Raw genomic sequence first — 15,232 nt, 5'->3', positions numbered from 1 at the left:
TGCTACGGCAGTAATCCCCCGATCCCCTGGCAGGCTTAGTTTAAAGCCCGGTTGAGCAGGTCAGCCATTCTGACCAAAGAGCAGACTGTAATCATGGAAGTCGAAGCCTTCATGATGACACCAGTGCTGCAGTCTTTGGTTAACTACCTCGATTCTCCTCTCCCTCCTCAACCTATAACCCGAAACTGGGAGGATCGAAGAAAACCTCCAATGACCAATCTCATTTCCTTCTACGACCAGGTGACCTATCACCTGGACAAGGGAGATGAGATTGATGTCATATATCTTGACTTCAAAAAAGCCTTCGATCTGGTGTCCCATGATCGCCTCTTGGAGAAACTGGCCAATTGTCGCCTTGGGTCCTCCACAATCCACTGGCTGGAAAATTGGCTCCGGGGTTGGACCCAGAGGGTAGTAATTGATGGAAGTCACTCATCGTGGTGTCCTGTGACCAGTGGGGTCCCCCAGGGCTCTGTCCTTGGACCCATACTGTTCAACATCTTCATTAATGATGTGGACACTGGAGTCAGAAGCGGACTGGCCAAGTTCGCAGATGACACCAAACTTTGGGGCAAAGCATCCACACCAGAAGACAGGCGGATGATCCAGGCTGACCTGGACAGGCTCAGCAAGTGGGCGGACGAGAATCTGATGGTGTTCAACGCCGATAAATGCAAGGTTCTCCACCTTGGGAAAAAAAACCCGCAGCATCCTTATAGGCTCGGCAGTGCTATGTTGGCTAGCACTATGGAAGAAAGAGACTTGGGGGTCATCATTGACCACAAGATGAACATGAGCCTGCAATGCGATGCTGCGGCTAGTAAAGCGACCAAAACGCTGGCTTGCATCCATAGATGCTTCTCAAGCAAATCCCGGGACGTCATTCTCCCCTTGTACTCGGCCTTAGTGAGGCCGCAGCTGGAGTACTGCGTCCAGTTTTGGGCTCCACAATTCAAAAAGGATGTGGAGAAGCTTGAGAGAGTCCAGAGAAGAGCCACGCACATGATCAGAGGTCAGGGAAGCAGGCCCTACGATGACAGGCTGAGAGCCCTGGGGCTCTTTAGCCTGGAAAAGTGCAGGCTCAGGGGTGATCTGATGGCTACCTACAAGTTTATCAGGGGTGACCACCAGAGTCTGGGGGAACGTTTGTTCACCAGAGCGCCCCAAGGGATGATGAGGTCAAATGGTCACAAACTACTGCAAGACCGTTTCAGGCTGGACATAAGGAAGAATTTCTTTACTGTCTGAGCCCCCAAGGTCTGGAACAGCCTGCCACCGGAGGTTGTTCAAGCGCCTTCATTGAACACCTTCAAGATGAAACTGGATGCTTATCTTGCTGGGATCCTATGACCCCAGCTGACTTCCTGCCCTTTGGGCGGGGGGCTGGACTCGATGATCTTCTGAGGTCCCTTCCAGCCCTAATGTCTATGAAATCTATGAAAACATCACCTATGCCTCAAACCACCTAATCCCTGCTCCCAAAGCCCTGTAGCCTCTCATGACCTGATTTTGATTGCTCTGAGCCATGTCATTCATGCCCACATGGATAAGGAGCATAGGGTAGTGGTCGATGGGCCAGATGAGCTTTGGCAGCAGACCTCCAGGGCTAAGGGGTTGGGGCAGCAGATTGTGCCCTCATTCCCCTTCAGGAGGGAGTCTCCTACAATGACCACTCTACATGTAGCTTTAGAGAGAGCAGGGATGGTAGCTGTGAGTGAGCCTCCATTGCTTGCAGGAGTTGGCAGCTCTGCAGGATCTACTGGGGCTGCAAGAGCTTCGTACCTGTTGGAAAGCTCCAGAGGGGAGGGGACCCTGGTGCAGCAGGCCTTGGGGCCATTGACTACCTTGGTCCAACCCCCTGGCAGGACAGTATGGGAGATCCTGGAATCCTCCCTTGTCCTGGAAGGTGACCTTGGTCTACCCTCAGCCTCCAGGGGGTGAAGGGTCTGGCAGTAGGAGTCTGTCTCCTGCTTACTGTCCCTGATGGCATGCAGTCTCTGGACTGCACCCTGGAGCTCCTTTATCTTGCACCCCAGAGACTCCAAAGTAGAGCAGACCTCACAAGGGGAGGTGGCTATGCTCCCTGTCCCACGTGCCTGGAAATGTGCCAGGCAGCCCCTGCAGCCGAGATCCAGAGGCTCTGTCTGCATGGAGCCTGGAACCTGGATTATGTCTGGGTGGAGACCTCAGAAGTACCAGAGGGGAAGGTCTCAGACCAGGCCTTCCACCATTTTAAATGGTGAAAAAGCAACTTCTGTACACACCCAATGGCTCTGTTCTGCTGCTGTCCTTCCTTCCTTTCCTTAGGGTCCTGATCTCTATTTTATGGTCATTGTCCCCTAAATTGCCTTTCATGTGCACATTCTCAACCAGTTCCTCCTTATATGTGAGCAGTCAATTAAGATGAGCTACTTGCCTAGTTGGCCTACGTACCATCTATATGAAAGTTGTCCCTGACACAGTCCAAGATCTTGGTGGACAGTCTGTCCTTTGTTGTGTTTTTTTCCAAGCTGATGTCACAGTAATTGAAGTCCCCATTGATCACCAGGCCCTGTGATTTAAATGCTTCTGTTAGTTACTAGGAAAAACAGTCATTCAGTTCTTTCACTTGGTTTGTCTATAGCAGACACCTACCATGATATCATTCCTTCTTAACTTGATCCACAGGTCTTCAACAGGCCTTCTTCCTGTTTCTTACCACATATCAGAACAAGTGTGTTTCTTTTATACAGAGAACAACACCATGTCCTTTCTTCCACATTTGTCTTTCCTGAAAGAGTTATATTCAGTATGACAGTACTCCAGGCATGCAAACTTCCCCAACCAATTCCAGTTATCCCATACTTCCATGATTATACTAGAACTTCCATTATTCCTGCTTATTCCCCATGCTGCTCACATTATCAGTATATAAACATCTTAGCTAATTGGCTGATTGTCTTAATTTCTCTTGAATGCCTTGTTAAAGATCCCCTTATTGACTTCTTTTTTTTGGCTTTTATCTAAGTCAGCTGGCCTTTTCCTTACCTCTGGGCTTTTATCTCTGTCCCTCACTGAACCTAATTTAAAGCCTTCCTCACTAGGTTAGCTAGCTTGTGCACAGATATGTCCTTTTTCCTCATCATCAAGTGGATCCCATCTCTTCCCAGAATTCCATCTTCTTTGAATACCATCCTTGGGTCAGCTAATCCAAAGTCCTGCTGGAAATGCCATCTAGGCAGCCATGCATTTATCTCCAGGAGCATCTGTGTCTAGCAGGGCTTTTACCTTTGATGAAAAGGAATGTTGATGATATAACCTAGCTCCTCTTTTCTTCACTTTGTTCCCCAATTCTGTCATCACTTCTGATGATTTTTAGAGATGAAGCTAATCTATGATATCCCTGGCTGTTGCCCCTCTAGCAGCTGACATGTTGATAGGGACTATATAATGCTAATGTCCTACTAAAACAACAAAGTACATTTCAAGCCTGGTGCTGAAAAAGTGGTCCTGTATTGTCAGTTCTTCTGGTCATATTCATCATTAGAGAAACCAGGTTTACTTTATTCATTAACTCAAATGCTGGCTTGTTTCATGTGTTACAGGTTTATCTATGAATATTCAAGAAGGCACCAAGAATTCTCGACTGAGATGCTTCTAAGGATTGCTAAAGGATATGAAGAAGTCCTGGAAAAGTGCTGCAAAAATGAAAACCCTTCTGAATGTTATGGAAAAGTGGTAGGTATCAAAGATTCATAGATTCATAGACGTAAGGGTCGGAAGGGACCTCAATAGATCATCGAGTCCGACCCCCTGCATAGGCAGGAAAGAGTGCTGGGTCTAGATTACCCCAGCTAGATGCTTATCTAACCTCCTCTTGAAGACCCCCAGGGTAGGGGAGAGCACCACCTCCCCTGGGAGCCCGTTCCAGACCTTGGCCACTCGAACTGTGAAGAAGTTCCTCCTAATGTCCAATCTAAATCTGCTCTCTGCTAGCTTGTGGCCATTATTTCTTGTAACCCCCGGGGGCGCCTTGGTGAATAAATACTCACCAATTCCCTTCTGTGCCCCCGTGATGAACTTATAGGCAGCCACAAGGTTGCCTCTCAACCTTCTCTTGCGGAGGCTGAAAAGGTCCAGTTTCTCTAGTCTCTCCTCGTAGGGCTTGGTCTGCAGGCCCTTAACCATACGAGTGGCCCTTCTCTGGACCCTCTCCAGGTTATCCACATCCCTCTTGAAGTGCGGCACCCAGAATTGCACACAGTACTCCAACTGCGGTCTGACCAGTGCCCGATAGAGGGGAAGTATCACCTCCTTGGACCTATTTGTCATGCATCTGCTGATGCACGATAATGTGCCATTGGATTTTCTGATGGCTTCGTCACACTGCTGACTCATGTTCATCTTGGAGTCCACTAGGACTCCAAGATCCCTTTCTACTTCCGTGCCACCCAGCAGGTCATTCCCTAGGCTGTAGGTGTGCTGGACATTTTTCCTCCCTAGGTGCAGCACTTTGCATTTCTCCTTGTTGAACTGCATTCTGTTGTTTTCTGCCCACTTGTCCAACCTGTCCAGGTCTGCTTGCAGCTGTTCCCTGCCCTCTGGCATGTCCACTTCTCCCCATAGCTTTGTGTCATCTGCAAACTTGGACAGAGTACATTTCACTCCCTCGTCCAAGTCGCTGATGAAGACATTAAAGAGTATCGGTCCAAGGACCAAGCCCTGCGGGACCCCACTGCCCACACCCTTCCAGGTCGAAACCGACCCATCCACCACGACTCTCTGGGTGTGACCCTCCAGCCAATTCGCCACCCACCAGACTGTGTAGTCATCCAAGTCACAGCCTCTTAATTTGTTCACCAGTATGGGGTGGGGTACCGTATCGAAGGCCTTCCTGAAGTCTAAGTATACGACATCCACCCCTCCTCCTGTGTCCAGGCGTTTCGTAACCTGGTCATAAAAAGAGACTAGATTGGTCAGGCACGATCTGCCTGCCACGAACCCGTGCTGGTTTCCCCTCAGCATAATTTGCCCTGCTGGGCTCTCGCAAATGTGAGCCTTGATAATTTTTTCAAAGATTCTGCCAAGGATAGAGGTGAGACTGACTGGCCTATAGTTCCCCGGATCCTCCTTCCTCCCCTTCTTGAAAATGGGGACCACATTGGCCCTTTTCCAGTCCTCCGGGACTTGGCCCGTGCGCCATGAGCGTTCAAATATTCCCGCCAGTGGCTCTGCAATGATGTCGGCCAATGCCTTCAGCATCCTCGGATGGAGCTCATCCGGGCCTGCCATATCAGTATTTCTTCACACGCAGTATTACAAATAGAGCATTGAGATTGCTGAGATTCTTTCATATGGTTTTAGAAGCAAGAGCTATTGTCACAAGTTTAATTCCAAATTCCCCAACCAGACCAATGCCCTGCTGGAAAGTGAGTGTTACTCCAGGATGTTACCCTCAAACTTGTATCTGGGGCAGGATGTTATTATGTGCTCCATGGTTTGGTCAGGGTTTCCACAGTCACAGTCAGGCAGGGTTTTTAGGTACCACTTTTACATCAGGTGGCCACACCAGCCATGTCCAGTGCGTATCCTATTAAGGGATGTCCACATACGCTGTGGAAGGTTGAAGCCTAGTTGTTGCATTGTTGGTTTGGAGACAAGGTGTTTCTTTGGATAAGGGTTTTCCCAATGCTTTCCTCCAAGATTCTTCAGTGTTGTGATATAGGGCGTGCTCGGTTCATGTCCAAAAAAGGTTTTTGTGAAATAATGTGACAAGTTGGGACATCTTGAAGGTCCCTCTGGATGGGAAGGTCCGGATTATTATTGATATGCATTATTTCTCTGTATGTTGCTGCATCCCATCGAGTAGAGGGAGGAGTAATGTTTGAAAGTACTGGTAGTCACTGCACTGGAGTTGATATCAAAGTTACAGAAATAGTTCTCATTACTGAGTAGAGTTGTGTGTTGATGTGTTTGGTATGCCAACTTGAGGCCCAGATAGGTGCAGAGTACTCAGCTGTTGAGAAGACCAGAGCTATGATACAAATGAAGAGGAGGACCAACCAACCTTGCTGAGCTATGGGGAATAAAGCAGGATCAGAATTCTGAAGAGATTCTAGTTCTAAAGAATTCATTGTAGGTTAACCCATTGGAGAATCTAGTACTCCCATGGAAGAGGCACCAATTCCATCTTTATCATTCACAATAAAGTCCTGTGGCTGCCTGGAAGGAGAGAACAATTGGAATAGCTCCATATGTGTTTCCTTCCTACCCCTAGATGTATAAAATAATGTGATGGTCATAGTCAGATTCCTAATGGACATACATCCACATCACTAAAACAATCTTAGAAAGGCACCTGGGTTAATAGCTTCAGCAGAGGCCAAAAATTCACTGAGCTTGGGGCAAGACTTATCCATTGACCTCTTTGTTCGGGAGTTCAGGGACAAATGTGAAGAAGCTTGTATTGCCACTAATTGTGTTGGACAGGGGATGAAAAGAAAGCATAATTTCCATATCTAATAACCCTATTTTTAGAAGTATTAAAGTGGGAAGGAGATGGGCATTTTATAGATAGTAAATCAAATGGATTTTCCTGTTTATCCAGAACATCAACATCTTAACTATAATTTAAAAATTCTGCTGTGGTTATTGAAAATATTGTGCTGATACATGGAGGACCCAGGAGGGATCAGAACTCATGTGTATGGGGTCCTGTACAAATATCTGTAACATGCAGACTAAATGGTAGGGATCTTGGGGTGTTTTCACTTTTCTATTCAACATGTTACAAGGATCATCTGGACATCTCTTATTTGATCAGTTCCCTGCCATTGCAGGGGACTTGGGCAGTGGGGACACCTCAGTCAATCATGTGCTCTGTCAAGGGCATTAAGTCATTTCTGCCATAGCCTATTCTACCTATTAGACACATAAGTGGACCTTAGATACCACAGTGTGATTCCAGTCCAACCTTCACAAGTCTCTGAAAGGATGTTAATATAAAAGGTTGGTTGATCCTCCTCACTGCTTTTTTGGACTCAGTCTTAAAGATTTGTATGACTATATATCACAAAAGTAAATGATTAATGGATTTTTAGAGATGTCAACAGGCTGAAATGGGATCATAATTATATACCAAATAAATGAAATAGGATCTGAACTTTAAATGAAAGCATTTACTTCTTAAGAAGCTAACAGAAGTCACCATCAGATTATAGACTCGCAGAGACGAAGGGTTGGAAGGGACCTCCAGAGATCATCTAATCCAACCTTTGCCTGAGGCAGGATCATCCCTATCTAAACCATCCTATAAAAATCCATAGACTAACCTCTTATCAAAATTACACAGCTGACCTTGACACAATACAAGACATGAATGGCATGTGCCCCCGGTGGCTGGGGGAGGACGGCTGCACCGGTAGCAGCAGGAGTGCAGCGGTGGGAGCCTGGCAGTGGTGAGGAGGGGAGCTCTTGTAGACACTGCCAGCAATGTCAGAGGCGAGGGGGAGGGGGTGGCAAGTGCCAACCAGGTGTTGGCAACCACCTACAGGCGCCATCGGCAGTGTTGGCGGTGGCCAGGGGCAATTATGGACTGCCTGCAGGTGCTGCTGACAGTGTTGGTGGCACCTTTTTGCAGGGGGCGCATGTGCACCCACGTGCACCCCCTACACCTTGCCCCTGATACAAGATATAACCCCTTATTCTTCCACAAGTAAAGCAGAGGAACCACAGTGACTGATGTACTGCTGCTTCAAGGGTTGTTAAAATATACTTGAGACATACCAGGAAGAGGACCATGGCCCCCAGGTACAGAAGAAGGCAAAACCTCCCACACACCATACTAAGAACATGTGTGTGATTATATTATTTTCCAGGCTCTATGGGCTATAAGAATAAATGAGCAAATGGTCCCTTCTGTCCTTTGAAATACTATGAAACTATCATATTTCCCTCAATCCTTGAAATTTACATCTCTCTGGGCACATCTACATGTTCACATTTACTGAGCAGTAAACTAAATTAATGTGCATTAACCAAAAATTACTGTGCAGTATAGGCACATGTCTACACGTGCATGCCTGTACTATGCAGTAACTATGGTGGCTAATGCCAGTTCAGGTGTAAATTTGATACTTGCATGATACAGATATCAAATTTATGCCCAATTAGTTACTGTACAGTAACGCATGTGTAGACACCTTACTGCACAGTAACAATGTGCATGTGGACTGACCTGGGACTAACTGTGTCTGTGAACTGACTTGTGGTCCCAAGTCAGACCACACACAGAATTAAGGCACTTTAATGCTTGCATGTGTAGATGCTGGCCTATTTCTGCTTACTGCACAGTAACTTACTGCACTGTAAATTTAATGTGATGTAAAAATGTGTGGATATGCCCTCTGAAAGCAAAATCCAAAGTGATTTTTTTCAAGCCCCAGAAAACCTGAATTTCACTTAATGCTGAAGGAATTCTGGGGAAAAAAAGGAATTGAAGAAGATTTGCCAGTGTTAGAAGATTAAACCCACCAGCTTGTTTAAGTTCATATATGCAAATCTTATACTCACTGTTTACATGTATATGTATGAGTAACATTTTCTTTAGAAAAACATTCAGAGAGACAGAAAACAAGGTCCTGTTTAAGTACAGTGACTATATGGGACACTGTGAAATCTATCTGAGACACTGCCTGCTTGCCTCTCCCCCGACCCGCTGCTGCTGCAGGCTGCAGGGAGTCAATGGCCTGTTAGTGACCCAAAGTTCTTTACTTCAGAGATGTTAACAATCACCTGTGAAATAACAGTTAGTGTTAATACAGTTTCCTATTTCCCAGAGCCTGTCACTGTGCCCATGTCCCACACCTGGGATGCTTGTTTTAATTTTCATCAGCCAGCCAGGACCAGCATCCAAAATCTGGGACTGTTCCTGCCAATCTGGGACATATGGTCATACTATGTTTAAGTAAATAAGGATACACTCCAGCAGCACAATGAAGCCCTGCTGAGTAATGAAGATACACATGCTGAGAGCACTTCCTGAAGTGGTGAGGACTCTTAGGGGTGTGCTGAGGATGGATCTGTTAATGGTAGGATTCTTAATTAATGTGTAGGCCAGAATTATACCTTAGAACTAATAGTAGATAAAAGTGGATGCATACTTTTCTTGCTTGGATTGGAATCTGAGTATACCTTTCTCAGATTACATTATATGCTGTTAACAAGAAATATATTTACTTGCAGGAAGAGAAACTTCAAAGTCACATCCAGGAGACTGAGGCTACTGTAAAGACGAACTGTGATCTTCTTAAAAATGGAGGAGAATTTGAATTCCAAAAAGCGTATGTTGTTCCTGAAAAGCACCCTCACATATAAGTAGTGAATATTTGGGGTTTGGTAAAAGTGAAATTTTCCAGGCGCAGATGACCAGAACCAAGGCACAAAAAGTGTTCAGCTGGCACTTCAGAAAGCACCAATACTGCACTGTAGGGACAAGACAGTTTCATAAGTGGTGCAGAGAGCCAGTCCCTATTAAAAGGTGCAGAGAGACAGCTCCTATTTCTGCTACTCCCCTTGCTGAAGCAGTACAGCTTTAGACAGACTGCTTTGCACTTGGAGCAACTATTTTTGGTACATGACTTTCTGCCAAGAGTTTGTTCAACAGTGATCATCCAGCATGGAATCTTGTGATTTCAGGGTTCTTATCCGCTTCACCAAGAAAATGCCTCAAGTATCCACAGAAACATTGCTTGAAATCACAAAGAAGATGGCAGCTGTTGGTGTCAAGTGCTGCCAGAAATCTGAAGACAGTCGCCTACTTTGTGTTGAGAGATATGTGAGTAGATGTCTTCCTTGGTCTTTGTCTTTGTTTAGATGGGTTTTCTTTGTAGAATAAGGAACAGGCATTCCTTCTGTAAATAAATCCCCTTCTGTCCGTGGATTGGGACATTCCATCTACCCCTCTGTTTTTATCTGGCTTCTTGGTTCAACCTGGTTACCGCCCTCCTTCTCCCTGAACAATAAAGGTATTGAGTTACAGCATGACTGGCTGATTTTCTCAGTGAATGCCTGATTTGAGAGGGGACAGAGCATGCTTTTCGCTCCTAGGAGAGCTTGGCTGTTTATTGACTAACTCAGTCATACCTGAGATTACCCTGGGAGGCTATGGGCTAAAACAAGCACCCAGAAACCTTACCAGTGGGCAAAGAAATCCTAAGACTTGCAGGGTCTGTGTACCTGGGGCTGCACAGAGCTCCAACAGAGACCAGTGCCTGGGTGGTGGCAGCGTTACTCCAGGCTTGTGGGGGTTTTCAAAGAAGGGGGCTGGCCGGCCATGGGCTCCACTGGGGAGACTCAAGAAGTGTGGCTTTGGGCCTGGCACAGTGAGGTGGGTAGCTAGGCATAGCAGTGCCCCTTACTGTGCTGCCACACCTTGTACTTACATTAAAGAGAAAATGGCTTTGACTCTTATTTTGTTGTTCTTCCTTTCTCTATGCAGCTTAGCATTGTGATTCAGGATATGTGCAAGAAACAGGAAGCAACACTGATAAATGACCAAGTTGCGCACTGCTGTAATGAATCCTATGCTAACAGGAGACCATGCTTCACCAAGCTAGGAGTGGATGAAAACTATGTGCTCCCACCATTCAATCCAGACATGTTCAACTTTGATGAGACATTGTGCACTGCTCCTCCTCAAATATGGCAAGAAAACCATCTTGGGTAAGACCTTTCTAATTCACTATAGATTTTCTAAGAATTAATATCCTGACATGGAAGTTCACCAGCTTGATGGACTGGCTATACTAAGGAATTATTTGCAGGTAGCCTGGGCTTGGGAGCTTATGTCAACACAGTTGCAAAGTAGGATGGCATGGTGACTCAGTCCAAGCCAGACCATGGCAGAGGACAACTAGGAAGAAGAGAGTCTTAGTTGGCCAGTTTGCTGCCAGCATCCTGAGAAATGTGGCTTGTGGGATGGATTTTTAATAATTAAAGGAATATGGAGCCTTTATGAGGTAACAGTGTGCCTTTGTTGCAAAGAAGGCTGGTTTATAGGGATACATTAGTAGATCAGGGAAAGTGTTTATTCACCTCAGTGTAGCAGTGGTGAGGCCACATCTGGAGTACCGTGTCAAGTTTTGAGCCCCCCATGACAGAAAGAGTGTGGATAAATTGAAGAGAGTCCAGCAGAGGGCAACGAAATGGTTAGGCGGTTGGGGCAGATGACTTCTGAGGAGAGGCTGGGCTTATTTAGTCTGGAGAAAAGAAGACGGTGGGGGGTAGGAATTTAATAGCAGCCTTCAACTACTTGAAGGTTGATTCCAAGGAGAATGGAGCTAGAGACTCTTATCAGTGGTGGCAGATGACAGAACAAGGAGCAATGGCCTCAAGTTGCAGCAAGGGAAGTTTAGGTTAGATATTAGGAAAAACTTCCTCACTAGAAGGGTAGTAAAGCAGTGGAACAGGCTACCCAGAGTAGCTGTGGAATCTCCATCCCTGGAGGCTTTTAAGACCCAGCTAGACAAAGCCTTGGCTACGATGTCATAGTTGGAGCTGCTCCTGCTTTGAGGAGGAGGTTTGACTAGATGAATTCTGGAGGTCCCTTCCAACTCTAATTTTATATGATTCTATCATTCAAAGAGGGTCTTTTGTACCTAAAGATAAGGTGAGACAATAATTGAAGACAAATAGGAGAAGTGGACAAACAATGCCTTGAGTCTGAAGTCACAGACAGAGGGAAGCAAATGGGGCAGGCGAAGGTTTAACAGAACAGCTCCATGCTCAGGGCATCCATGATATATGGACAGTGCTGGCTGCCCTGGTACCAATCACAGCAGGGTGATCAGCTGCTGGTGCAGTGGTAGATATTTTTGCATCCTCCCTCTCCTCAGTTATGCTATAGTGGACAAGCATTAGTTTGATACTTTTCTGTATTATTGTCTCATATTCAGCATGCAGGACCTCAATTCAGGCTTCCCTGTAATCCATGGAAAGAGTCCCATCAGCTTCACTGGACCCTAGATCAGATTCATAGTGAGCAAGGGATTAATTTTCAAAGCTGACTAACAAGCACTTCTGAGCATTGCTCATAACCCCAGTCAAACCCTGGACTGGCACAGGTCTCCAGCCAATATCAAATTAAACCCCAGTAAATTAGCTCAGATTAACTTTTTTGATTTCATTCCAGAATGCTCATCAACCTCATTAAACACAAGCCCAAGATGACAGATGAAGAACTGCAGACAATTGTCACAGGCTTTAGTGGTATGGTGGATAAGTGCTGCAAGGCAGCAGACCATGATACCTGCTTCGGCAAAGAGGTATCCCTTCTTTTTTCATAATACAGGGCCTAGTCTTGATCAATGAAAGCATAGGCAAAACATATCTATATCTACATTTATTTTAAATGGTTCAGGCACCACAAAATAAATCTATTTTTATCTATTTATGTCTCTTAACTATACATTATCTACAGGAATTTTAAAATACAAATTCTGAACAAATTAAGTTGAGATAAACATACTCTGCCCCTGGACACCTCACATTAAATGGAACAACAGAAAAACAGTTTGAGACCTGTAGGTGGATTCCTATTTATGTCCAGTACTAATCCATTATGTGAAGGATTTATCTGTTAGTAGTACATTAATGCATGAAATAAATATCCCTCTAGGCATTTATTAACTGAAATACCAATATTACACTATATTTAAGTACATTTTTTTCACTTATCATCCAGATACTACAATGGGGGTCAAATTATACACACCTAGAAAGGGAACCAACTGACTATGAACTAATTCCATAGAAACATGATGGTCTAGAGCAGTGGTTTTCAAACTATGGTCTTTGAAATCCTGGGGTTCCATGGTATGTTATCAGTAGGGTGGCCATCATAGAGGACAGTCCAGTTGTCCTCTGTCTGCTATTGATACGAAACTGGGCACCTTTATGTCCTGTATTTTTTTTCTTCAAGAGAAAAATAGAGGACATAAACACGCCTGGTTTTGTATCAGTAGAGGACAGAGGACAGAGTAGTAGCAAACCAGAATGTCATCTATGATGGCCACCCTAGTTATTAGGGGTTCTGTGAAGAGATTGACTATAATGGCATAGCATGCTGCAGATGGCGTGCTGCCATTCCCAGGCCAGGGTGCCTGCCTCTGCATCGGCTATTTAGGACAGAAGTAGTAGGGTTTCTGCAGCAGAAGAAGTGATATGAAAGATCTCTGTGACTTTAGGTAGTTTGAAAACCACTGGCTTAGAGCATTGGCGATTCGTGCCTCCTAAATCTGGGGGAGCACCAGATTGCCAATGGGGGGGGGGGGTCCCCCCGTGGCTGATTGCCAACTGGGGGGGGGGGGGGGGGGGGAGAGGTGGCGGCCTCCCAGCTGTTGATTACCAAGCCAGTGGCAAAACTGGAAATGCACTTCCAGTTTCGTGGCTGGTGCTTCCAGGGGGTGCACGGCTGATCTCAGTCGCATGCACCCCCTATGTGTCACCAATGGCTTACAGTATATTTACCATAGAGGAGCACATAGATTTTAAAGGGAGAGGGACAATAGGAACAATCTGATTTGAACTTCTGTGTCACCAAGATTCCAACAGTTAGACAGCACAGAATCTTTCTGATTAAACGCTGTGTCACTTGCTCCCATTGATCATCTCTCACAAATATTTTTCCTCTCTTTTCCTAGGGTGCAAACCTCATTATCAAAAGTAGAGCTACATTAAAATCAGAGTCTAAAGCATAGCAGATAGGTGCACTGCTATTTATGGACTGTGCATTTAACTCCTCGGAGGAAATGGTCATGTAGGGCTACCTTCTTTCCTTCCATCCTTCCCTCCCTCTGTTTGTGTTATTTTAGTACCTGGAGTCTTTGTTCATGAGCCAAGATCCCAGGACAATGCTGGGCAGCATACAAAAACAGGAGAGAAGAACAGCACCTTCCCTATGAGTGGTATTTTGACCGTTCTGCTGTAACAAAGCAAATTACTGCTGTATCAGCAAGAGCCCCAAAACTCTAACTTTGACTTTACATGATTTCCATTCTGCTGAGATGTAAGGGTTGGGCCCAGATTCATCTGTAGAATTCTGACCAAACCCCACTGGGGCATGGGGAGGGTAAATTCAATGTTGGGGAAGTGTTTATGTTTTGCAAGGAGGCTTTCTTCAGGCTATCCATACAATATGTAGTCACAGAATGGTTCTTTCTAGATCCATCTGCAATGGCCCTAATTGTAATCTTCACCCTACACCATGGCTGGAGAAAAAGACTGGGTCAGGTTCACTTGAACTGTAACTAACTGTAATTGTAACTGAGTTGGGGATCTCTGTTTTTAAAGAACTAGAGCAATGCCAGAAAAACTATGTGGATATCCCTCCTATAGAGCTGAAATAGGAAGCTTGTGATTTAGCATCCTGAATAATTTTATAGTCTCAATCCTGAAAAAGGTAATCATGCACCCTTTGGGGTAAACAGGTAGGGGGTAAAATGGGGTAAAGTCAAGGTAAGCATAAGCAAAAAGTCTTTTCAGGCTAACAGCCTATTTGCACAACCCTGAGCTGTGTTCTTAAAATTAGTGAGATTATGTGAAGAGACTTCAAACTCCTACACAAGTTCACCACAAATGGTTGACTTGCTACCACTCGGAGCATTTTGATGGACCTTCAAAAATAATCCTTTTTCTTTCTAGCATCTAAGTCACTGGTTGGGGAGGACTGAATTCTTTTATTTGACTTCTCTTGCTCTTTGTTTCATTCTGGTGCCAAGAAGAGGTTTTAGCATTCCATTTAAAAAGATATTCAACATTTTGCAAAAATTATTGGCTTTTCCAGAAGCTATTCATCATCATCCTCTGGTAGACTGAATAATAATAAAGCTTTAAAATATTTGTTGTTCCAGTCTGATTACTTAATTGTTAAATGTGTCTTTCACAAGGTACACCTAAAGTAGAAATAGCCTTAACATGCAACAAGGGAGACAGAGGCTGGCTATTTATGTGCTTTGACCTAAAAGAAACAGGTTTAGGACTGATCTCTCTTTTAGAAACCTTGAGTTTGTTGGCAAATGTATGGCATATTTAACACTCTTCGGTTCTTTAACTAATTTTAGAGCTAAGTGACAGGCGTTGAGTGCATGACCTGAGATATCAGGGGAAGAGCAAGACTGCTTTAACACTCTGATACAGAGGTGGGCAAAAAACAGCTCATGGACCAAATCTAGCCTGCTAAGGGATTTTTTCCGGC

General features: G+C 45.0%; 1 protein-coding gene across 3 annotated transcripts in view; it reads left to right on the top strand.

Moving 5' to 3' along the window:
* The window catches only part of LOC102574907 (albumin), a 37,640-nt gene extending 23,588 nt beyond the window's left edge, over positions 1–14,052 (top strand). For 2 of the 3 annotated variants that reach the window (XM_014609379.3, XM_019493554.2), the window contains 6 exons: positions 3,585–3,717; positions 9,223–9,320; positions 9,676–9,814; positions 10,478–10,701; positions 12,170–12,302; positions 13,851–14,052. In XM_014609379.3, the coding sequence (XP_014464865.1) occupies positions 3,585–3,717; positions 9,223–9,320; positions 9,676–9,814; positions 10,478–10,701; positions 12,170–12,302; positions 13,851–13,940 (817 nt within the window). In that variant the 3' untranslated portion in view covers positions 13,941–14,052. Of the gene's footprint in view, positions 1–3,584; positions 3,718–9,222; positions 9,321–9,675; positions 9,815–10,477; positions 10,702–12,169; positions 12,303–13,679 lie in introns of all 3 variants that reach the window. The other variant, XM_006265655.4, reaches the window with a different exon arrangement.
* Positions 14,053–15,232: the final 1,180 nt, after the last annotated feature.

Source organism: Alligator mississippiensis, chromosome 2 (genome assembly GCF_030867095.1).
Source record: "Alligator mississippiensis isolate rAllMis1 chromosome 2, rAllMis1, whole genome shotgun sequence".
Lineage (NCBI taxonomy): Eukaryota > Metazoa > Chordata > Crocodylia > Alligatoridae > Alligator > Alligator mississippiensis.
This window is presented reverse-complemented; position numbering and strand designations above follow the sequence as displayed.